Here is a 25,984-nt window from a genome sequence, read left to right as displayed (position 1 = left end):
GAGAGAAAAGAAACAAGTGTGCGGAACCCCACGATCACCCTAATTTTCCCCTGGAAGCATCTCCAGACAGTCATGGAGGAAGTGGGAGATCAAGCAACATGGTGTCGCTGTTCAGCTAAAAGGAGAGAGATCAGAGTTTGAGGCTGTGGAGGGAGGAATAATGAGCCGGCGCAGGTTAGTAGAAACAAAGTAGCTATAAAGAAAAATAGCTCCAGAAAACTGCAGAGGGGATCTTTGAGTCTTTGGCTGAAGAGTAACTGCCATGTCCAGGGCAAGGCTCCTCAAGGCTAAGAAAGAAAGATAAAACAAAATAACAAGGGGAAAACTACAGAGGAGATAAAGCCAAATCATCACTGGCATTAGCACAAGGCTAGGAAACATTCATTTCCAGCAGCCAGAGAGGAGATACCTCACTGAACACCTTGGTCATTCGACAGAGATTTCAGAAGCCTTAGGAACGGACTCATCTAGCCCACAAGTAAAGGTGAGTCTGGACCAACTCCAAGCACGATTAAAGGCAGGCCTTAAAAAAAAAAAATCAAGCTGGTCACAAAGAAATTGCTTCCTTAAATGAAACTCAGCAGCCCACAAAAGGAGACAATAATATCTCTACATCAAAAACATACTATTCATATCTACAATGACACCATAATAAAAAAATACTAAGCATGCAAAGAAACAGAAAAAGGTGATGTATAAACAAGAGAAAAATCAGTCAACAGAAGCAGAATCAGAAATTAAATCAGTAGACCAAAAAAAAAAAAATTAAAACATATTTAAAATGTGTCCAAAAATTTAAAGGACAATGTGAACATAATAAGGAAATAAAGAGGAACTATTCATAGAGAAGTGCAATTACAAGAACTATATGGATATAACTGAACTCAATGATACAAGATGTGAAATGAGTATTTCATTGAATATATGCTTGTCAGGAGATTAGACACTGCAGAAAGATCTGTTAACTTGAAAACACAGCAAAAGAAACCACCAAAACTGAATCCAAAGAGGGGCACATGGGTTGAAAAAAACAAAATAGAAGAAAAAGTTTTGGGCAGCTGACTTGTGGAAAACATCAAGTGATCTAACCTAAGTGTAATCTGACCTCCAGAAAAGGAGTAAGAAATAGGAGGTAACTAGCTAAATAGGTAATAAGTAGGTAAATACATAAATATAGAAATAATGGCTAAAGTTTATCTAATTTGGTGAATATTACAAACCATATATCAAAGAAGTTCTACACAACCCTTGAGAAGAAGAAACAATGGAAACCGCAGGAAGGCACATAATTAAACTGCTAAAAATCAATGATGAAGAAAAAATTTTAAAGGCAAAGAAAAATAAGACACAGTACATATTACGGAGAACAATGGTAAAAATGACACCAAAACAATGCAAATTAGAAGACAACGGAACACTACCTTTAGAGAGTTGGAAGGAAAAAACAAAACTGTCAACCTAAAATTCTCTATCTAGAAAAAAATTCTTCAACATGAAGGCAAAATAAAGGCAATTCAGATGAAGAAAAGCTGAGAGAATTTGTGGCCAAAACAATACAACAAGAAATATAAAAGGAAATTCTTCAGGATGAAAGTAAGTTACACTCATATCTCTATCAAGGGCTAAAAAGCACTGGAAATGGTAAGTGTGCCTTGAAATACTAAAGATTTTTTTCTCTCTTGTTAACTTTTTAAAAAGATAGCTGACGTAAAAGAAATTATAGCACTGTTACTTGAGGTTTTAACAAATCAACTAATTTGACCTGATATTTATATAACACTATAGGATACTTAACCTTTTAATGTGCATATAGAAAATTCATCAACACAGACAATATACGGGGCCATAAACCAAGGCTATGAACTTTTAAAAGAGGAGAATCATACAGATTATGATTTGTGACCATAATTAAGGTTTAAATCAATAACAAAATGACTACAAAATCTTTGAAAACAAATCACCTCTAAATAACCCACATGCCAAGGAAGAAATTATAAGGGAACTGGAAAATATTTTTATTTATTTTTTATAGAGAGAGAGATAAAGAGACATGTAAGCAGGGGAGAGGGGCAAAAGAAGAGAGAGAGAAAGAGAGAGAGGGACGGAGGGAATCTTAAGCAGGCTCCACACTCAGTGCGGAGCCTGACATGAGGCTCGATCCCATGACCCTGGCGTCGTTATCTGAGCTGAAAACAAGAGTCAGACATGCAACCGACTGAGCCACCCAAGTGCTCCGAAAATAATTTTAAATGAAATGATGGTTAAAACACAAAATGTGTGGGATGCAGTTCAAACAATGATTAGAGAGAAATACATTTCTTTATTTCTAGAAACGCTTATAGTAGAAAAAGAGAAAGACTGAAAATGAATGATCTAAGCTTTCCCCTAAAGAAATCAGAAAAATCAGAGCTAATTGTTCTCAAAGTGAACAGAAGATAAGGAAATCAATGAAATACAAAACAAAGAATTAAGAAATTCGATTAAACACCAGTTTTTTAAAAAAGAAATAAAATTGATAAGGCCTAGCCAGACCAATCAAAAGCAAAGAAAAGAGAAACAAACCTAAATTACTAGTACCATAAATAAAAATGGGGATATCATTATAGATGCTACAGACCAACTTAGAAGAAACAAAAATTACCAATGCTAAAAGAAATAGAGAAAACTGAGGAGCCTTATATCTATGAAAATACTGAATTCATAATTCAGAACTTTTCTGCAAAGAAAATTCAAGACCCAAAGAGCTTCACTAATGAATTCTGTCAAACATTTAAAAATACCAATTTTACCAACTTTATGAGACCAGGATATCCCTGATCCTGTACAAAGATACTGTTAAAAAAAAAAAAAAAAAAAAAAAAGTACAGACCAATATCTCTCATGAACTGAATGAAATGGAAAATCTTTCGAGAAAATATTAGGAAATCAAATCTAGAAATACCTAAAAGTACAAAAAACAAAAACCACATTATCATCTCAATAGATGCAGGAAATGCATTTAACAAAATCTTAATACCTTTTCATGATAAAAATCATCCTACAAAGAACAGAGGGCACTTTCTACATCTGACAAAGGTCAGCTACAAAGAACTCACAGGAAATGTACTCAGTGGAGAAAGACCAGCAGCTTTCTGTCTAAGATCAGGAATAAGATAAAAATGTCTGCTCTTGTTACTTATATTCAACACTGTTCTAGAGGTTGTGGCCCAAGTAGTCAGGCAAGAAAATGAAATAAAAGGCATCTAGAAGAGAAGGGAGGAAGTGTAACTATCTCTAATTGCAGATGACATGACCTTGGACACAGAAAATTCTAAGGAATCCACTAAAAACTAATTAAAACAAACAAGTTCAGCAACATTACAGGACACAAGATCAGTATGAAGATCAACTATATTTTTCTATACCAGCAATGAATAAACTGAAAATAAATTAAGAAAAGAATTTTATTTACAATAGCATCAAATAGAATAAAATGTTGAGAAATACATTTAACAAAGGAAGTGTAAACCATATACTCTGAAATTGACAAACTATTGTTGAAGGAAATTTAAAAAGATCTAAAGAAAAGATATTTTATGTTCATGAATCTCAAATTTAATATAAGACAGCAATACTCTCCAAAATAATCTACAGATTTATCGTAATCCCCATCAGAACACCAGTTGGCTTCTTTGCAGAAATTGATAAGCTGATTGATTCTAAATTTATTTGGAATGTCAAAGGACTCAAAATAGTCAAAATAATGTAAACGAATAACAAAGTTGGAACTAACAAGTCCCAATTCAGAACTTACTAAAAAAGCAACAGTATTAACAACAGTGCAGAACTTATATAGGATACAACTATATACAACAATAAATAAACATGAGTCCAGAAATGAAATCACATATCTATGGTCAAATAAGTGTTAACAAGGATGTCAAGACCCAATGAGCAAAATAGTCTTTTCAACAAATGGTGCTGTAACAACTGGATAGCCACATGCAAAACAATGAAACTGGACCTTTATCACACCACATACGAAAATTAACTCAAGATGGATCAAAATTCTAAATGTAACTGACAAACTATAAAAATCCTGGGGGAGAGGGGGAATTGTGGAATGCTAGCTATAGGGTATTGAGTTTCTTTTTAAGCTAATAAAAATGTTCTAAAACTGTGGTGATGGTAGTACAACTCTGAGCATACTAAAAATGCTGAACTGTATACACCAAATGTGTGAATTATATGGTATGTAAATTTTATCTCGATAAAGCTTCCACCCAAAAAAAAAAAAAAAAAACCAGGATAAAAGAGTAATACCAAGTGGGATTTAGTATAAAAATACAAGACTGATTTAACATTGAACAATCACTGTCATTTGCCACAATGACAAATGAAGCAGACATATTAGTTATGCACTACTAAAGAACAGAGTACTGCAAAACTTGGAATTTAATACAATTAACATTTATTATCTTAACATTTTCCCAGGGTACGAATCTGAGAGTGACTTATCTAAGAAGTTCTGGATCAGGGGCTCTCAGGAAACAGTCAAGTTGCCAGTCTGGGGCTTGTCTAGCTTGACTGGGGCTGGATGATCCACTTCCAAGTTCAGTCAGTAAGGTTGTTCACAACAGAACAACTGGCTTTCCCTAAGAGTAAGTGATTCAAAAGAGAGTGAGAGAGACAAAGGACAAGACAGCATACCCGAGATGGAAGCTGCAGTGTCTTTTATAATTTAATCTCACAAGTGACATGCTATTATTTCTGCTGTATTATATTGGTCACAGAAACCCATAGGAGCAGACCACACAAGGGTATTAATACCAGGACACAGGGATCATTAGAAGCCACCCTGGAGGATGGCTACCAGAGGAGAAAAATCATATGATTGCCTCAATAGAGGGGGAAAGAAAAAAAAAAAAAAAAGCTTTTGGCAATATTTAATACCTATTCATAAAAACTTGAAAGAAGCCAGAAATAAAAGGAAACTTTCTCAACCTGATAAAAAAGTGTTTTTCTAAAGACATATAACTAGTATCCATTTAACAATGAACAATACTACTCTCCCTCTAAGACCAAGATAAAGCAAGGATATTCCTTCTCACGGCTTCTATTCCACACTGTAGTGAAGGGCCTGGCTGGTGTAATAAGACAAGAAAAACAATAAAGAATAGTAACCAGAAAAAAAGAAATACAATGGTCTTTTTTGGGAGACAAGACTACCATGTACATAGAAAATCTTAGGAGATATGCTGTGCTACGCCCTGCCAGCAACAACAATGAAAAAGCCAAACAAATAGATAAACAAAAACCCTATGAAAACTAGACTCATAAGAAAATTAAGAAAAATCACAGGAACCAAGGTCAATTTACAAGAAGTTGTTGTATTTTTAAGTACTAGCAATAATTAAAAATGAAATTTAAAAAGTTCCACTCACAATAGCATCAAAAACCGAAAATACTTAAGGATAAATTTAACAAGATATATGCAAGTAAAAACTGTAACATTGCCAAGAGAAATTTTAAAAACCTAAACAAATGGAGAAAGAGATCATGTTCACAGATTGGAAGGCTCTATATTGTTAAGATGCAAATTCTCTCCAAAATGATCTGTCAGTTCAGTCAAATTCCAATCAAAATCCCAGCAGGCTGACTCTGAAATCTATATGCATGTACAAAGGACACAGACTAGCCGAAACGATTTTGAAAAAATAACTTACACTACATGATTTTAAGACTTCTTATGAAGCTATAGTCATCAAGACAACATGGTAGTGCTATAAACGCAGAACAAGGAAACATAATATACAATCCAGAAATATATCCACATTTATATAGTAAATTGGCTTTTGACTAAGACCAAAGCAATTCTTTAGAAAGAAGAAACTCTTCTCTACTAATGGTGCTACAGCAATTACTTATACAGGAAAAAATATACATACCACACACTAAGTTTAATTCGAGCGGATCAGAAGAAAAAAAAAAAAAAACAGCATGCCATAATAAAAAAATAACAGGAAGGGGCTGGTGAGATAGTGAACGGTCAGGAGAGGGATCACTGAGGAGAAACCACATGTGAGTTGACACCTGAAGGTACCACCTATGCAACTATTCAGGAGAGGAAAATTCCAAGCAGAGTGCAAAGACCGTGAAGGACCACGAAGCAGACACGGAGGGTAGCCCATGAGCAACGGAGGGGCCAGAGCAGCATAAAAAACAGGGAGGCAAGATAATCTTGGGCCTCCAGACTCAACAGGGTACCTTCAAGAATTCGAAATCACAGAAGTGGTCAAAAAAGCACCTGGAGCGCTGTGTGAAGAAGGGATCGGATGGAGCGAGGTAGGAAGCAGGGAAACCGGTCAAGAGGAGGCTCTTGTGGCAACCCCAGCGACAGAAGGCGGTGGCACACTCTTGTCTTCAAGGATGGATGTTCCAGTCTAACACCAGAGCTGGCATTCCAGCAGATTTGGGTGTTTATTGTCATTTCTGCCAGTCATTTTCAACCGTTTGTTGTTTCCTTCAAAGGTTCCCTTTATGAGGGAAGGGATCATGTCTATTTCACTTACTGCTCTGCGTCAAACCCAAAAGGTCAGAGGAATACACCGTGTGAGGAGCTGCAGGTCAGGATGTGACATGGTAACATAGACAGGGGCTGTCCAAGGAGACGAGCCATTCTGCTTAGAACAGCAAATATGAAAGGTAACAGAGTACTGAGGTCTATTAAAATCACTACACAAACGTTGACAATGAACATGAGTGTGTAGGTTTTGGGTCTGTCACTAAATTTCTGGTGTTGCCAGCATAAAGGTCATCATCCTCCACTTCACCCCATCCCAGCCGTGACCCCCAAAAGACACTCACACAATACCATTCAGGACTAAGTTAGTATAAAATTGCTTTAAAAAAAAATACAGGAATAATGTAATATTCAGGAGATGCTTTGAGGGAGATGCTACATAAACGTAAGATATTATATACGTATTCGGGTGATAGGAACTGTATTTACAGATATGCCACTGGAATAAAAAAAAATTAAATCTAGAATCTCGGTACTGCCGATATTTCTCCCAGGGCAAGAATACATTTAGTGTCCTATTAAATCAAAGAATGGTCCACTGCAAAGAGTCGCATGCCTTACCAGCTGGTGTTAACACAGAATGATGCACATGTTCAATCACAGTGAACCTGACATTGGGCTTCCTGAAATTTATAATACGGAATGGAAACGTTTTATGTGTTGCAACTTCCCACCCCCTTTAAGGCAGTAACTCACCAGGCAGAAATATAATTCACTTAGCATTTTTAAAACCCACACTTAGAGCATTCTCTGGGGTTAAAAATTCACTGAAATAGAATATATAAAATGGAACTTGTTAAAAAATATCATGTAGGAGACTGACAGGAATCATTTTTGATTATCAACTAAGACCATGGGAATGAAAGAATAGGAAATATTTCCTATGAAGTATGTCAAAAGAGTATTAACATCGAAATAAAATGTAAGAGGATGTAATATAATTCAAACCAAAAGTCAAAGTTTGGTGAAGATTCTCTATGCCTCACGCTTTATTTTTCAAAGAATAAAATTAAGGCCTATGTTTGGAATCACTGTTATCTGTCATTTAATGATAAATGATGTTCTTCTAATTGGTTCAATACTGATACATGTACAGATATACTATTTAGAGGAATACTTTCGTTTTTGAGGGGGAGGGTTCTTTTAGCTCCTTAAAAAAATTTTTTTTTGAGTATAGTTGGCACACATTTCATCAAGTTTCAGGTGTACAACGTAGTGATTCAACATCTCTCAATGTGAACGCTTTGTTCACCCCAAGTATAGCTACCACCTGGTACCACACAACACTATTACAATATCGTCCATCCCGTAACTGGAATCCCGTATCTCCCACCCCCCCCTTCACCTATTTTGCCCAGCCCCCCACTCCCCTCTGGCAACCATCAGTTTATTCTGTGTATTTATAGGTCTCATTCTCCTCCTTGTTTTGTTTTTCAGATTCCATGTAGGAGTGAAGTCATACGGTCTGTGTCCTTCTAGGACTTATTTCACTTAGCATAATACCCTCTAGGTCCATCCATGTTGTAACAGATGGCATGATTTCAGCTGTTTTTATGGCTGTATAATATCCCACTGTACACGTCTACCACATCTTCTTTAGATAAACGCCCGTTTTTGAAGTCGACAGACCTGAACTAAAAATCTGGCTCTGTCAGTAACAAGCTGTGTCAGTAATGGAGCTTAGGGCACGTCACAAGCTCCCTGTACACTTTGGTTTTGCCACCTTCAAAAAGTGACCCAAGAGGGGCGCCTGGGTGGCGAAGTCGGTTAAGCGTCCGACTTCAGCCAGGTCACGATCTCGCGGTCCGTGAGTTCGAGCCCCGCGTCGGGCTCTGGGCTGATGGCTCGGAGCCTGGAGCCTGTTTCCGATTCTGTGTCTCCCTCTCTCTCTGCCCCTCCCCCGTTCATGCTCTGTCTCTCTCTGTCCCAAAAATAAATAAAAAAAAAAAAAAAAAAAAAAAAAAAAAGTGACCCAAGAACTTTCCTTGCCTACAGTACAGAACCGAGATTAAAGTCTATGGAACCATTTTGTAAATTACGACATTTTGTGTAACACTCAGGTTTTTATGTAATTCTATCAAGCCTAAAAGCAACTTCAAAGAAGTGTTTATGATCAACTGCCAAATTCAATTTTGTACAAGCAGCACAGTTTATAATTCCATGAAGTAAGTACGTGCCACTCACTACACTACGAAGCTAACTTATCATGACATCTGGCAACCATTTCACAGACTAACAATTACCTCTTGGGAGGTGCGTGTCTGTTAGCATCCGCTCCAGAGAGACCTTTTCCCTACAAAATGCTGCATTTTTACATTTTCCTGAGTCCTAGAACAGACGTAAAGCAAAAGCAGTAAATGGTCCTACCCTTTGATAACTTGGGGTAGTTACCACCGACTGGGGACAGGAGTTCCACCTTCCAGGGTAATTTGTGAAACTATAAGTTTGTTATTACAGAGGGCACCTAGGTGACTCCGTTGGTTGGGCATCTGACCCTTAATTTTGGCTCAGGTCCCGATCTCACGGTTCATGGGTTCGAGCCCCGCACTGGGCTCTGTGTTGGCAGTGCGGAGCCTGCTTGGGATTTTGTCTGTCTGTCTGTCTGTCTGTCTCTCTCTGCCCCTACCCCCCTTGCTCTGTATCTCTCTCTCTCAAAAATAAATAAACTTTAAAAAAAATTTGTTATTACAACTGTGACCATGGAATTGAAAGGACGCCAGTGCCAGGACTGTCCCACACCAAGTGTCTGTCACGTGGAGCCACTCCACGGGACCTACACTCTCCTCTATGCGCAGCACCCCCGCATGCCTCTCCCTACACCTACTGTGCTTCTCCTCGGCTTCCACGCCAGAAGCTGATGCACAGCCATTCTTCCACCCACAGGATAAGCCAGCCCATCACAGGGTGCCACGGGGAATCTGGATTTTTGACCTTCTCGGTCATTCTTCCTCTCCGGGTGCTCTGCGGTAAGTGCTTCTCCCTGTCAAAAGGGTGGGACTCGGGCAACCCCTATGGTTAGACTGCGTGAGAGGAGCCCAGGCTTCAGAAAACCAGCCTATAGAGAGTGAAAACTCTACAGTATGAAATCCAGCGTCTGTACACGTACACACACACACACACACACACGCGCACATCTGTGTGCCTGTATTCGTTTACCTAAGGTTTCCTGGGAAGTCGTCCTTACTCCTGGCAAGTGGCTAAATTCTCCGGATGGATTATTCTCTGATGCTCAGGACAGCACTATGAGGTGGGACCACTCTTACCCCCATTCTACACGAGGCGCAGAAAGTAAAGTAATTTGTCCAAAGTCATAGAGCATTGAACCCAAGCCTGGTGATGAAGAGGTAAGTGTCCACATTCTACTGTACACATTAAAACATGTGTTGTTGGTTTTTTAGACTTCTGGGTTAAGATAATTGGGAAACAACTGACAGAGTGAAAATAATGCAAAAGACAATGAACAAGACACAGCCTGGGACTTGACTGCCCAAAAAGAAAACTGCATTTCCTTCCTGCCTGCCTCAGTAGAGTATTTTTCTTTAGCTTCTCAACACCATAAAGAAAAGGATTAAGAGGTGTAATACAAAAGAGTTTAGACAGGTCTATACCCTCTTTCTTAATTCTGTTCCTTCTACAGAATTATAATTGGAGAAAAATTCCCAATTCCTGACATCACTTACTCTTTGAGTGGAACTAATATTTGTCTCTACTCTTCACAAATATGCTAGAAAGAATACATATACTTCTCCTATTTCTGTAATAAAAAATACTATTGCTTCCTGGCCTACACAGTAGGACACCAGGCCAGCCAGCCCCAGGTGTATGTGGCACTGCACACGTCCCTCCTACAGGCGGCTTAGATTGGTGCAGACAAGGTTGCAACATCTAAAACACTTTGCTCTGCTGCATACCCACTGACCAAGGCCATTTCCTTCTCTAATGGCAATTATCTGGGTGACAGATACGGGAGAAGAGGTCCCAGGACTGTCTAGGGGCCAAGAAACCAGAAACGACTCCAGCAAGAGCAAGTAACTGAACCCTGGACAACCGAGCGGAGACCATGCAAAAACCTGTAAGTCACATCCTCAGTTCACAAGACAACAGCGGTCTCGGGCGAGAGAGGAAATGCCAGAGCAGAGCAGAGGACCGCCGCTCAGACAGCACCTCCAGGAGGCTGTCCACTCTGGCGCTCTGTCTGTTCTGAGGACTGCTCGGGGCGTCCGTTTTTCCTTCCTCCCTACCGATGCAGGCCTTTCCTCCACTCCGCTCACTCATTCTGCCACTAATTAAAACCGGGTGAAACTTCATTCACTCACATCGCTGCTTTTGGCTAAAGGACGGGTCCTGAGGAGACATTCGGATTCAGGCAGGCTCCGGACAAGATTTCGACTGTGTCTGTTTCATGCTTTCACTGGCAGAATTAACTGCACATGTCAGGAAAAACATTTTTCCTCTGAAGCACAGCATGCCCACTGCACCAGCACGAGGGAGTCATCGTGGAGCCAATCAGGGGAAGCCACAGTCCCCAACCTGCCCAGATACCTGCCTGGGAGTGAGCCAGACACATCCCTCTGGCTTTAGGGTCTAGGAACCACAGTGCTCCCAGGCTCTATCTTCTACAGTCACACCCGGGGGTTCTCGTCCACTCGGTGGCATTACATTTATGTTCATAACGCCCCAAATCATCTATTAGCCCAGACCTCACTTCCAACTTCAGATCGCACTACCCAGCTATCCTCTCGATTAGACATCCAAAAAGGCATCTCGATCTTAAGACACCCACAACTCGGCTAATGACTAGCTCCTCTCCTCCCCACGTCTCCCCACCCACCCTTCCTGTTCTCTCTCCCATCCTTTTAGCTCCCGGGGTCTGAAACCTCCACTCTCCCCCTCACCCAGGTCATCACCAATTTCTGTTCGATCTGCCTTTGAAACAGACCCAGAAGCTGACCATTATCACCATCTGGATGAACGCAGCTGCATGCCTTCTGGAGGCTTCGGAAGAAAACACACTGCCTTGCTTTCTTCAGCTTCCAGAAGCTACCCGCATTCCCTGGCTTAAGGCCCCCTCCACGACAATCCAACCTCTTGGTTCTGTCATCACACCTTCGACTACTGACTACTGTCTCTGACCCTCCTGCCTTCGTCTTCTAAAACTCAGGTGATTATACTGGGCTCACCTTCGTAATCCAGGATAATCTCTCCATCTCAAGATTCTACATCACACTGGCAAAGTCCTTTTGCCATGTGAGGTGACAAATGCCCGGAGACGGGGGCATCTTTGGGGGCCATTATGCAGGCAGCCACGACACCTCACTCAGAGAAAAAGCCAAAATCCTTAACAATGCCCACAAATTCTCATGGGATCTAGTCCCCACTTCCTAACTGAGCTCCCCTCTCCCCACCCTCCTCTTGGGAGTGCTAAGGACTCATGCACTTGAAGTGTATTATATGCGTCCCTGCTATTCCTCAACACACAACTCATCTCAGGACGTTGGCACTTCCTGTTCCCACTGCCAGGAAAGTCCCCTCCCTTGTTCAGGTCTCTGCTTAAATGACACCAACTTATAGGCAAAACTTTCCCTGTTGACTCTGGTCAACAGAGTAATATTGCCCCCACCACAATCTAGACACTCCCTTCCATGCTTATTTTTTTCACAGAGTATTTACTATCTAATATGGTATCCATCTATCCACTCATCCACCTTCCCCCATTGCAGGATCTGTCCCTTGTCCTATCTCCAAGAAACAAGCATGAAGCAGGGGCCCAATAAACAGTTGAGGAGTTAGTGAATTTGACTTTATTGGAAAGTCAGTTCCTTGGAGACAAGACCTGGCCTAAAGTAGGAACTTAATAAATGTCTGAATGGGTGAATGACAGACCTGATTTGTACCTAATTTGCTATATGCATATGGACCAACATGAAATCAAGTGTACTACTTTCTAGGAATCAGACACAGCACGTAAAGTAACTTATTCAGGGATTTCCAACAAAAGGAAAGTAATAGAAAAACAGAAAAAACTCCAGCCAAACTCCTGACTTTATTTTGCCGTGTCCATGAACATTCTTAGACCTGACAAGTCAGAACACATCTGGATTCCACTGCTTGGTTCAAAGACGCTTACCAATAAGGCTTCAAGTTGTTAAACTCCAAATTTATTTTTATTTTCTTTAACGTTTATTTATTTTGAGACAAACAGCGTGAGTAGGAGAGGGGTAGAGAGAAGGAGAGAGAGAAAATCCTAAGCAGGCTCCACACTGTCAGCACAGAGCCTGATGTGGGGCCTGAACTCACAAAACCATGACATCGTGACCTGAGCTGAAACCAAGAGCTGGACACTTAACCAGCTGAGCCACCCAGGCGCCCCACCTCCCAATTTATTTTTAAAGGAAATTTCACAGAAATCTCAAAAGCATTTGCCTTGCTTATGCCGATATGTATAATATGAACATACAGGGGAGAGAGCATCATCCACACTTGAGGGTGCACCCAGAAGTAAGCCCGTAGCCAGTGGGTGCTGTCGGGACAGATATAATGCACTTCAAGGACATCAGTCCTTAGTGCTGCTCATTAGCTAGGCCAGGGCGACTCCAGACGATCATCTTAGCTACTGTGGACAAGCCAAACCAAAGACATTTCTGCTGTGGCTGTATGTCTATGGGGACAGGGTCGGGTGGACCCAGGGACCATGCACTTTGGAGGGTCTAGCAGAAGAGCACTGTTTTACAGAGGCCGTCTCATCTGCACTCTGCAGGGTATTACAACCTGCTGCTTACACCCCCACCCCCCTCCCCATGCTGGCCATCCAACCACCAGAGGAGAGCAGCTTTTCTCCTGCCACTAGGGGGAGTGAGCGGGTGCTGCACTTTCTGGGAATCCTTTTGCGGGCTGGAATGGAAATGAGAACACCACAGTGGGGAGGAATACTGACCTGGAGGACAGCCTGACACGATGCCAATCAAGCCTCTGTGACTCTTTAGCTGTGCCCCTACAGACAGTGCTAAGCTTCAGTGTTCTTACCTCTCAAAAGTCCGCTGACAAGTCTTAGGACAATTACAGGAGCTAGGGCAGGAAAAGCACTTGTCACAGCACCCTAATATGTACTATTATAATAATTATTATTACATTACTATGTATTAGATTATTCTTGACTCAAAAAAAAACCCCACCATTTAAAAATAAAGAATACATCTGTCTTCATCTCTAGTTTCGACCTCTAACAGAAACTCCCAGGGGGTCATGATTTATTTCCAGCTAAGTACTTGCCTGTCATTAGGGAAATCTGCCACGAGGCAGACGTTGGGATTAAGCTTTCCTAGGTATGGCTTGAAAAACAGTCATTTAGTGACTTTCTCCTCAACTGTACTCTTGAGTAAAATATAAATATATATATATATATATATATATATATATATATATACACACACACATACACATTAATAAATTATATATAATAATAAAAATTAATATATATATATATACATATAATTTGTTGCTGGAGAGCTTAACAGAAATGTTAGATAAGTAGGACTAGATTTTAAGCAAGATATTTAAATGGATAAGCAATATGATTTAAGATTTCAAAATATGTAAGGACATAGGTGTTCACTTGGGTTTATCTTCCTAACAAAGTATTACCTGACAGAAATCACTGATCAATGCCCTCACTCGCTTCTCTGCTTGAAAAATGAAATAAAATAACAAAACACACTTCAAAAGGAAGGAAGGAAGGAAGGAAGGAAGGAAGGAAGGAAGGAAGGAAGGAAGGAAGGAAGGAAGGAAGGAAGAAAGAAAGGAAGAAAGAACAGTTTCTCCTAATCACACTGCCCAAGAACGCACGCCAGAAGCATGGAGGGAGCTTTTCCAAATGGCACGAGAACTCGTCTCCTGCAGGGGGATTTTGATTCACCAGGTCGGGGAAGAAGCAGGTATGTGTATTCTGCCAAAGCCCCCCAGGTATCACTAATGCTACCAACCCTGGTCAACAGTCACAGTACAAACCTTTTCTTCTGACAAGGAGTTTTTCGACTTAAAAACGTTCGCAACGATCTTTCCTTGGTCCCGCAGCCTGCTCCTAAGTGACGCATGACAACTTGTAACTGTGAGGAAAACGTGCTGAGCTACTTCTCAGCCCTTCAAATTGGCTCAAGTTCCTCCAGACCTTTTACAACGACAAAGTTGACCAAGGAGATGGGGCAAGTGGTGCTGAAACTTTCCATCGTTCCATGAAACCACGGGAATGTTTTTCCTTCACACCAGCGCTGCCCAACAGAACACCCTGTGATGAAAACGTTCTGTACCTGGGTTTTCCCCGGGGGTAGCCACGAGCCGTACATGGATACTGAGCACTGGAAATGTGGCTTGTGGCTTCCACGAGGGGAGCATGGCTCTGGGCAGACGTCAAACTCTGCCTCCGCATGGCCTTCCCGGCACCTTGCCAGGTGAGTCCTCATTTCATTAACTCATTCAGTACCCATTCCTCAAGCACCAACCTGAAGCCTAGAGCATGGCAGGCACGGGGCATCCAGCAGGGAGGGAATATAAAACCCCACCCCGCTCTCATGGAGCTTTCGTTCCAAGGGGCAACCCCTGGCCTCTTTCAAACGGCCAGGTTCACTTGAGGTACTTGCTCAAAAAACTCTGGGTTAAATGTGGGTTGTTTTTTTTTTTTTCTTCAAATTATGGGATTCTGGAGCAGAAAAGCAAATATTCACAGTTTGAGGAACAATGCAGTTCAATGGATTGAAGGAGTGAGAGAACACGGAGGGTCTGCACGAGAGAAGAGAAGTAAACTCATGAAACCTTTCCAGAAGGGCAGAATACGTCGGCAACAGAGTAACAGGTTTGAACGTGATTTCCGAGGGACGTCATAAGCCCACCCTGGGCCATGTGAATGAGCAGGCAGAGGACTAAGATTCATCTGCCACAGAAGCAGGACCAGGGAATTCTCAGCTGGAACATATTTAGCAATTCCCATGGAAGTGGAGTCAGGCTAGAACCAAATGCACGATGGCAAAAGGTATCTTCACACAGCCATAACAAATACTTTATGTGGCAAAAGTTTTCAAGGGATTAAAACTACAAACTAAGAGATTAAAAAAACAAAACAAAACATAAGAGTGGTGGGTTGATTAAAAAGTTGTTGGGGTGCCCAGGAGGTTCAGTTGATTAAGCACCCGACTTTGGCTCAGGTCATGATCTCACAGCTCGTGGGTTCGAGCCGCGCATCGGGCTCTGGGCTGACAGCTCGGAGCCTGGAGCCTGCTTCCGATTCTGTGTCTCCCTCTCTCTCTGCCCCACCCGTTTGCGTGCCCTCTTTCAAAAAATGAATAAATGTAAATAAATAAATAATTAATTAATTGTTAAAGAAATCATCAGCCAGCAAAGGAGGAGACGCAGACAAGACCGCTACGACTACTCTAGGGCTGTTTCCCCCGACCCCGTGCCCAGGCCAAGCTGGGTTATTCTTCATCAGCAGTTTCTCTGGGTGCTCGGGCTGCCGAACACAGCAGCATGCCAGGTCAAACCCTTAACAGCTGAACCCTGGTCAAGGACAAATGCTTCTAGAAATTATCAGAAGGAGCACCTCGGAGGAGGGTGCTTGCCAAGAGGAGAGAGCGTTGCTCAGAACTGCCGCACCGGGATCACTGATATTAATGAAACCCCAAATTGACATCATCAGCAACCTTACCTAGTTCTGGGGGCAGAACGGTCAGGCGGTTCCCCTGAATGTGGAGTTCCTTAAGCTGAGTAAGCTCTCCGATTTCTTTAGGCAGCGAGATCAGGTCGTTATCCCTAAGGCTGAGCTAAATATAAGAAAACAAGGGGTTGTCAAAACAGTTTTCACGTAAAGAGGCGCTCAACAGAAACTCTCGTCCTTTCCATGCCCTCTCTTCTTTGAAGGCTCAATGCTTTCAATTTATTTACAAGTGCCTACAGATGAACAACAAACAGTATCGGGAGTGGTGGCTGATTCCTGCACAACAAACCTCACCCCTGCTCAAATTGACTTGATTCTACTCCTACAAGGGCTGCAGAAGTGAATTGATTTTCCAAGAATTTAGATAAATTACTTACTATCTGCAACTTTGTGAGCTTCCCGATATCTGGCGGCAGGATTTCAAAATCGTTGTCACTTAGATAGAGTGCGCGCAGGGTGGCTGCGAATTAAACAGCGATATATAAACAGGGTGGCATGAAATCCAACCATTTGAGGTCTGATCAATACAAGGGAGTCAGCTTTGATTAATAACCCCGGCTCGGTGAAAAGCCTGTGACACACCTAGGGCTCCCAATAATAAGAAGCAGGTCAAACTTAGATTTACTGGCTTATTGTGGGGCTGGTGTGGTCAGGAAAACATCTATATCCAAGAGGACTGACACAATTAGCAACCGTGGGCATCGGCAGTTTCTGGCACAGGGTTTCAAGACGCTTTCAGGAAAGAGAGCGACTTTTCTTCTATCATTTCCGATTCACATTTATGCTTTGCGTCCCTATGTGTAACAAAGAAAACCACTGTGACATTGGTGTCAACGCTTCAGGCAAAAAGGTTCTGTCGTGTAAATGCAACTATGTTAAAAATAAATAACTAAAAGGCTTTCCGGTGATGAAGGCCATAATCACAGTTCATTGTTTAATAATCGGGCTAATTATTATTAATTGTTTCTCTAGCCTTAACCACAAAAAATAAATGAGAATGAGAAATAAATGAGGACAAAGGAGCTAACATGACGACATGGGAATTCACAAATAGAGAAACCCTAACCCAGGCAGAATATCAGCGGTCAGAAATTTGTTCACAATATTACACAGCCCCGAACTACGGAAGGAAAAAATCCTAAGGCATCTTTTTTATCGCTGACCAAAAAGGAGAAGTATAATCAGAGGTCTGTTTTGTTTGCTTACAGGTATTCAATTACACTCAAATGTTTTAAAATTCGACAGAACTCTGTGTTAATATACACAACAAAATCTCCTTCATGGCCCATGAAAATATTTTAGAATTGGCTTCATCATGTGCTTGGGAAAATCTGGGGGAGAGAATATGCATAAGGTTATAAATGAAGTTTTGGAGACCAGCTCAGAAAATTCAGAATCTCTGGATGCCATACGTGTCACTATTTGGAGAAGCAGAACACTCATTTAAGGAAAGCAAATCTTTCCTAAATATTTTGTGAGTTCTCAGAAAAATCAGTTTTCCCTCATTTTTACGGGTATCTGCAGCAAGAAATCTGCTTGCAAAGAATACAGTCGAAAAGATAAAGTGTGTTTATCTATGACAATTTCTTGACGTTTGATTGTATTCTATAGATGAAACAGACCACATCATTGACAGTATTTTTTAGGAGGCTTAAAAAGTTGTCAGTAGCTTACTAATGCATATTTTTATATATAATTGGTTGAAATATCTTTGGGGAAATAGCTTACAAAGAGTTAATTGCAACATGGGAGAACACATACATTATTATTATTTTTTTGCATGCTCTTTAAGAAGGAAGTCAAGTTCTTTAGCTAAATGTGAGACTTGATCTCATTTAGGTACATAATCTCTATCTGGAAGTTAATATGACATTACTAAGTCCACTTGAGCTCAATGGTGTCAGCTAACTATATATCAAACATATATACTGCTGAGCTATGAAGGAATATTCAAAGAAATGTGCGAAGAAAAAAATATATACGTCCAATAATTTCTCTTGGAGTTTGGGCCCTGGCAAATAAATTTCACTTTCAGAACGCAAAGTACCATTTTAAGGAGATTTATAGAATTAAAAGTTTCTTACTAAGGTAGAAGAAGTTTCCGGGAAGAGAGTTTTCATTCAAGTTGTTGTAAGTCAAATCAAGGACCTCAAGAGCTGGGAGAGAGCCAAATCCTCGAGGCAAAGTGTTCAGTCTGTTCATGCTGTGGTTGGGGAAAAAAAAAATCCAAGACGTCACACACAAAACGTTTATGTTCAGACATCACCTCTGTGTCACAGGCCGAAGAGCCGTGTGTAAGAGACTGAAAACTCAGAAGAGGCCATGATTCTGCAATCACTTTATGTTCTTTTAACCAACACAGTAATTATAGTTAGAGAGCCTCTATGCTCATTAAACATCTGAAAATGTCTCATCATTTTCTGCAAGGAAGCTCAGTCCCTGTGTTACACAGAAACTTCAATCATCACAAAGTATCTGTCCATCCAGAGAAAAACTGCCTCACGGATGTGGCAATAATAATTCCTCAAAAGATACAGATTAAGCTTTGTCGTTTTTAGACATTTGCTTTATTTCATTTATTCCAATGGAAGAAAAAAAATCACTTTCTTGTTATGCAATTACTAACATTCAAAATGATCTCCAATTACAACAATGGTTGCCAGGGGCTGAAGGAGGGAGAAATGGGGAGTTGTTGTTTAATGGGTAGAGAGTTTTGCCTGATGAGTAACTTCTGGAGGTTGGTGCACAAGAACGTGAATATACTTAACGCTACAGAATCATAGATTTAACAATGGTTAAGATGGTAAATCTTATGTGTATTTCTTCATAATTGAAAACTAATATATATATATGTATGTATTTCCACTGAAATCTAAAGTAAATATACTGTTACTATCTTTTATTATTTTCTTTAAGACCCTTACTTTTCTTAATGTGGTTCCCTTTGAGCATACTTAAAAGAGGATTTAAAAAAAAAATTTTTAAATATTTACTTTTGAGAGAGATAGAGAGACAGAGCATGAGCAGGGGAGGGGAAGAGAGAGAGGGAGACACAGAATCCAAAGCAGGTTGCAGGCTCCAAGCTGTCAGCACAGAGCCCAACACAGGGCTTGAACCCACGAACCATAAGATCGTGACCTGAGCCGAAGTTGGACACTTAACCAACCGAGCCACCCAGGCACACCCCAAAATTTTGTTAGTCTAATATAAGATTAAAGGTAGGAGGATTGAAGGGTAGGAGGAACTGTGACATTAAAATGCTTCGATTGGGGCGCCTGGGTGGCTCGGTCGGTTAAGCGTCCGACTTCGGCTCAGGTCACGATCTCGCGGTCCGTGAGTTCGAGCCCCGCGTCGGGCTCTGTGCTGACAGCTCAGAGCCTGGAGCCTGTTTCAGATTCTGTGTCTCCCTCTCTCTCTGACCCTCCCCCGTTCATGCTCTGTCTCTCTCTGTCTCAAAAATAAATAAACGTTAAAAAAAATTGTTAAAAAAAAAAATAAAATGCTTCGAGGCCTCGATCCTTCTCATACTAGATACAATCCTATCCACAGCTGCCAATCACCCACCAACCAGGCCTCATAAGAAAAAATTGATAGCACAAGTAGAAACCGAGGTCAAAGCGATTTCTACCTTTTGGGTAGGAAAGTCACTGGTTAACTTTACACTTAATAAAAGTAACCTCCATGACCCTTTGCCATAATGACAACAACGGATTGTTTCTACCAATTCACCGTGTGTTCACCGTGTGTGAAGCACACTGACATCAAGTTTCACCTGGGTCACCAGAACGATCGCGTAGTTCAGGCAGGACAGCGCTTACTATCATCTCTTTAGAGCTGACACGAATTACGTGACAAGGACTTCTGGCTCGCCTGGTGAGGGTGACAGGTATCTGGGAGCACCTAGCCCCTCCCCCCGATGCCTAGATTCCAACGCAAGGATCTGAGGAAACTGAAAGAAAAATCACCAACACTGGACACAGCACGGAGGTGTACATTAGGTGTTTCTTTACCGCTCTAAGTTACCTCTTTTTGAAAATCACCAAGAAAGTTCGTGTTTCCAAACACAGTAGACTTTGGAAAGATGAGGTGCAGGAAAGCGCCAGTCAGCCTTCCTCAGAGCAAAGAGACATCTCCAGAAGGAGATCTCCATCTCCAGCCCAGAGTGAGCCTGAGTCTGTCCACCTGATGGACACAGGTGGTTCTCTTTGCTAAGAGAACCAGAGGTGGTTCTGAGCCAGAGGTGGTTCTCCTTGAGACAGAAACCAATACCCCCAGGGTGTCCGGATCACTGCAGAGGCCCCCCGTGCAGTGACAGCAGTGACGACAGGGAGCTCGCCAACCTGGCAGGCAGAAAGGAAGCCCCAACTCAAATGCTTAAGAGGGCCTGGAGGCGCTGCTGGCCACAAACAAGGAGCCGCAGGGGCGCACGTGGTCCCCAGCCATCTCCACGCCCACGCGTGGGACCGCGGCTCTGGGGGCCCCTGCGGGTGTCCGTGAGAGGTTACAGCAGGGGCAGACAGAGCTGGGTGACAGTCGGAGTCCAGCCTGGCGCCGCTAGCTGGGTGAGCTTGGGGAGGTTGCTCAGCTTCTCTGAGACCCAGTTTCTTCGACGGGAACATGAGGAGAGCAGTACTTTCCGGAAGGATCGCCAGGGGGCTGACAGCTGAGATGTCTGAAGCAGCTTGGAAGATCTGTGGCTCGCAAAGGGTCCTCGAGAAAGGAGAGTCATCACTACCACTGGTTTTCAGGAAGCCTGAGAGAAATTTTGACTGTTTCCAACAGGTAAGCTCACCCTGGGAGAAGACCGCTGTGGGCAGCCTGAACAACTGAGCGGGGCTTTCTTGTTTGGGTCGCCAGCTTACCCTCAGATCACCTCCAGTGTTTACACACAAAGTTGCTTACGGCGCTCATGCGTGCCATGATGGTATGAATTCTTCTGTCTGCCGGTGAACCTTGTCTCCAGTGTGTTTTGGAAAAGGGAAAGCGCCTGCACACGATGTAGAAATTTATAAAAGCAGGGGGTCGAAGGCTGGTCGACATCTTTTTCCTTTCTCTTTTTCAAAAGCTAGGAAGGTCCTTCCTAATGCTTCCCTTCTGGAACGTTTTGACTTCCAGAGGTCCTCTTGGGCTCCTCTTGCTTCAGTAAAACCTTAGTTATTAGCTAAGGGTAATAATTCTTCTCACGTCCACGGTGACCCACTCACACACACAGCCACTCAGAACTGTACTTACTGAAAACTTCTAAGTTTCGCATGATGAGCTCCAGCATCTCACGGTGTAAAAAACCATTCCAGAAGAGTTAGCCCATGGTGCTACTGTACTGAGATTATCCCAGAAATAATTACCAGCAAGTAGCCAATGTGGCTTTATATTCTGTAGAAAATGACCACAAAATGAACCACATTTAAACAATTAGAAACATAATAAAACTTTATTCAGAGGGCCTAAAAATCCCTTCAGGCCTTGCCATCATCAGGACAAACAGCAAATACCGTATATAACTTTGAAAGCAACTTCTGGTTGAGCGTGCTGTTCAGAATATGCATATACGTGGCCTAAATGCTGTGCTGTAGGGTCTCGTCTGTGTGTGTACAGACGCAATTTTTATTTTAACTCCAGTACAGTTAACATACGGTGTTACATCTATACGTAAGTCTCGGGTGTACAATAGTGATTCAACGCTTGCATGCGTCACCCGGTGCTCATCCCAAGTGCACTCCTTAATGCCCTTCACCTATTTCGCCCATCCCCCCACCCACCTCCCCTCTGGTAACCATCAGTTTGTTCTCTTAAGACTCTGTTTTGTGGCTGGTCTCCGTTCTTCTTTTTTCATTTGTTTTGTCCCTAAGTTCTGCATATGAGTGAAATCATATGGTGTTCGTCTTTCTCTGACTTATTTCCTTAGCAGCAGGCCTTCTAGATCCATCCATGTTGTTGCAAATGGCAAGACTTCATTGTTTTTTGTGGCTGAGAAGTACGTGTACACATACACACCACGTCATTCCTTCATCTACTGAAGGACGGCTTCTATGTTTGAGCTATTGCAAATAATGCTATTAACGCAGGGGTGCATATATCTTTTCAAATTACTGTTTTCGTATTCTTTGGGTACGAAAGTAGTACTGGGTACTAACACACAGTAGTGGGGTTACGGGATCATATGGTAGTTCTGGTTTTAATTTTTTGAGCAACCTCAAATGTTTTCCACAGTGACCGCACCAGTTTGCATTCCCACCAGCAGGGCATGAGAGTTCCTTTTTCTCCACATCCTCACCAGCAGTTGGTGTCTCTTGCGTTTTTGACTTTAGCCATTCTGCCAGAGGTGAGGGGATGTCTCATTATGGTTTTGGTTTGCATTTCTCTGATGATGAGTGATGTTGAGCATTTTTCAGGTGTTTTTTGGCCACTGAATGTCTTCTTTGGTGACATGTCTGTGTATGTCTTCTGCCCGTTTCTTAACTGGATTATTTGGGGTTTTTTTCGTGTTGAGTTTTTTGGTGTCTCCTGTGTGTCTATTTTTATTCAGACTGCTTCCTCTAAAGAGTCCTCTCTCTAAAACTTTCCTTAAACAGGGCTATGCAGGTATAATTCTTTATGCCATTTGAGAACAGAAATATCCTTTATTGAAACTCATGTTAATTCCTCTCCCAGAGAGCTAAGAATTTTTGTTCAAACTTTGACAATTCCATCTATATAGCAATGTAATTAAATACACAGAAAGTTTTACACAATGAATAAAACACCGAGAGCCAAAAATGCAAACAGCTCCAAAGACAACAGAGAGGGAACTAAGATGCGTTTGACTAAAAAAAGAAAACTTTTTAACTCTGTCCTAAGGTACCTCCAACCCAACTGAACAAAACCTGAGCTCACGATGTTATTCCCACAGCTGTCCCCATCTTTATTTCTATTTCAGCTGCCCAGACAGACCCCAGGCCTCACCCATACCATCAGTGACCGTCTTGTGAGTTTTAGCTCTTAAGTATTTTTCACACAAAACCCCTCTCCTGGCTGGGCATTGCCACTGCCCTAGTTCACCTGGAACACTAATTCAGCGTGCTTAGGGGTGTCCTGACCGCTTCTTACCCCAACCTCCCCTCCGCATGACCTTTCCTACAAAAATCCAATCTTTTCTCATACCTCCTGTTCTGCCTGCCGTAAAAGCTCCTCATGGTCCGCAGGATAAAATCAGAGTGCCTTTATTTGGCACCCAGGGCCACCCTGCCATTGTAGACATTTATTTATCGTTGGTTTCCCCAACTGTGACGAACGCTCCATAAAGGTTGGATGGCTACTACCTAGAATGGTGCCTGGCACATAGTTGGGAGCTCAGGAAATACTCAGGAACGAAATAGCAGACACTCGTGCTTCTTTACCTGGCCGCACCTCTTCCCTCACTGCTTCCTGCCTCACACTTTACACTCAGCAACACTGAACAACTTGTGTGGAACACGCAGTACTCTCAGCTTGTAAGCATGTCATTCTTTTATTTATTTATTTATTTATTTTTTATTTTTATTTTTTTTTCAACGTTTTTTATTTATTTTTGGGACAGAGAGAGACAGAGCATGAACGGGGGAGGGGCAGAGAGAGAGGGAGACACAGAATCGGAAACAGGCTCCAGGCTCCGAGCCATCAGCCCAGAGCCTGACGCGGGGCTCGAACTCACGGACCGCGAGATCGTGACCTGGCTGAAGTCGGACGCTCAACTGACTGCGCCACCCAGGCACCCCAACATGTCATTCTTTTAAAAAAAATTTTTTTTTAATGCTTATTTATTTTTGAGAGAGAGAGAGAGAGAGAGAGAGAGAGAGAGAGAGAGAGACAGAGAGGATGAGGGGGGGAGGGGCACGGAGAGGGAGACACAGAATCCAAACAGGCTCCAGGCTGTCAGCACAGAGCCCGACGCGGGGCTTGAACTCCTGAACCGCGAGATCATGACATGAGCCGAATTCGGACGCTCAACCGACTGAGCCACCCAGGAGCCCCACAATCATGTCATTCTTGTAGCCTAGGATGCATTCCCTCTGCCTCTGAGTCTGAGAAATTCATTTCCATGCATCAAATTTTGGCTCAAATACTGCCCCCTATGGGAATTTTCAGACAACCTCACCTGTTGACTAACCCCCTTGGCGGTCTCTCCCACCTGCCTTCAGACAACCTCCAGCATGTCAGTGATGTGGCTGTGAACCGTCACTGCTCATTTACAGCTGGCTCCGCCCCCACACTTCAGGCCAGGGACTGTGATTTTCACCACTGAACCCCAACACTAGAAAGGTTCCTGACACAGATGAGACACTTACATAGTCCTGAAGTAAATGAAACAAGGAAGAAAGTGATGATGACGGCGAGGGCGATGGACACAGCCAACACAACGTACTGCTTACCGCGGACCGGGTACTGTGCCTGGCACCTTATATATAAATGACTCGTTAAACCACTTAATCAAAAAATTAACAGTAAGAATGTACCTAGTTTTGTACAGCTAGTATACACATCTAGTTTTAGCTTCTTGCTTACATACAAATTAAAATCAAGACTTAATAATTCCCAAAACAAAGATATAAATGAGGGATCCTTTCTTTTCTGTTTTACCAGATGGGTACACAATCTCCATATGTGTAGGGGTAAAAGCCATCTGATTTAAGTCACATTCCCCTTTTCCTTTAAGCTCTACTTCCCCTCAGACATTAGGAAAGAGAATGCTCATGGATCTTTCTAAGATTATATCCTAAGCAGAGTGAACATCATATGAGTCTCTAACCAAACTCCCCCTAGAAAGAATATGCTCAACTAAAAATCCTTCCATGAATAAGATGTTTCTTTTTTCTTCATGATTGCTTCCTATGAAATTGATAAATACCTGGCCAGCTTCTATCACCATTCCATGTAAATCACTAGCTTAACTAGAGCATTTAATGGCTATAATTTAATGAATATGCAACTTCACACAGCGGATGAAGCATGAGCGGACAGCTTCACCTCACAGCTTTAACAATGAAGCTGGGATTCAGAAGCCCAAGTTCTGGTGTCATCTATGGAGTCTCATGGAGAGGGCTGGACCCCAGATAATGGGGTCCTCTGCCTGGCTCGGTCACTAAGCTCAGGGGCAATCAGGAAAGAGTCACTGAGGCTCTCGGAAAGGGCCTGACTTCCACTCCACAAAATGAAAACTACTGCCCATCCTACGTCCCTCATAATTGTTGAGAGGGTCAAATCCCGGCATGAGGACTTTGAAAACTGGAAAGTGACAGATGTATTATTATTATTCACTGCTACCTGGTTCTGCCACCTCAGCTGAATCGAACCTCCTCTCTTCACCTTTGTACAAAGAAAGACACGGGATTATAACCTCTCAACTACATAAAAGAATTGTAAGAATCAATGGAGCAGTGTTCGGACATGTATCTTCCCTCTCCCCCCTCACTTCTGTGGAAGGAAGACGTTTGTAAACGATTTCTACTTAAAACAGAGAAAAAAAATCAACCACACTGCAACTGGTCTGAACAGTTAACGCTATGCAAATAAGTCCCTTTCCAGTCAATGTAACTGAAATAAAATTTTGTTAGAAACCAAATATGACAAAACACACACACACACACACACTCCCTTACTGCACCAACAATTAGCTTTGCAATTACTTCTCTAATAGATATGCATAACGCAGCCCACTGAAAAGACATATTAAAAGCAGTAAAACTTTTGTTAAAGTCCTACCA

The 25,984-nt window shown here is 42.0% G+C and overlaps 1 protein-coding gene across 5 annotated transcripts in view; it reads right to left on the bottom strand.

Annotated features, from left to right (window-relative positions):
• RSU1 (Ras suppressor protein 1) overlaps nucleotides 1-25,984 on the bottom strand; it is a 203,752-nt gene that overhangs the window by 118,955 nt on the left and 58,813 nt on the right. For all 5 annotated transcript variants that reach the window (XR_009247763.1, XM_058681817.1, XM_058681821.1 and 2 more), the window contains 3 exons: nucleotides 18,350-18,468; nucleotides 16,643-16,725; nucleotides 16,257-16,371 (listed from right to left, as the gene is read on the bottom strand). Coding sequence is in view for 4 of the 5 variants with exons in the window: in XM_058681817.1 (XP_058537800.1) it covers nucleotides 16,257-16,371; nucleotides 16,643-16,725; nucleotides 18,350-18,468 (317 nt within the window). In the remaining variant the exon portion in view is untranslated. The remainder of the gene's footprint in view (nucleotides 1-16,256; nucleotides 16,372-16,642; nucleotides 16,726-18,349; nucleotides 18,469-25,984) is intronic.

Source organism: Neofelis nebulosa, chromosome 8 (assembly GCF_028018385.1).
Source record: "Neofelis nebulosa isolate mNeoNeb1 chromosome 8, mNeoNeb1.pri, whole genome shotgun sequence".
In the NCBI taxonomy this organism is placed as follows: Eukaryota; Metazoa; Chordata; class Mammalia; order Carnivora; family Felidae; genus Neofelis; species Neofelis nebulosa.
This window is presented reverse-complemented; position numbering and strand designations above follow the sequence as displayed.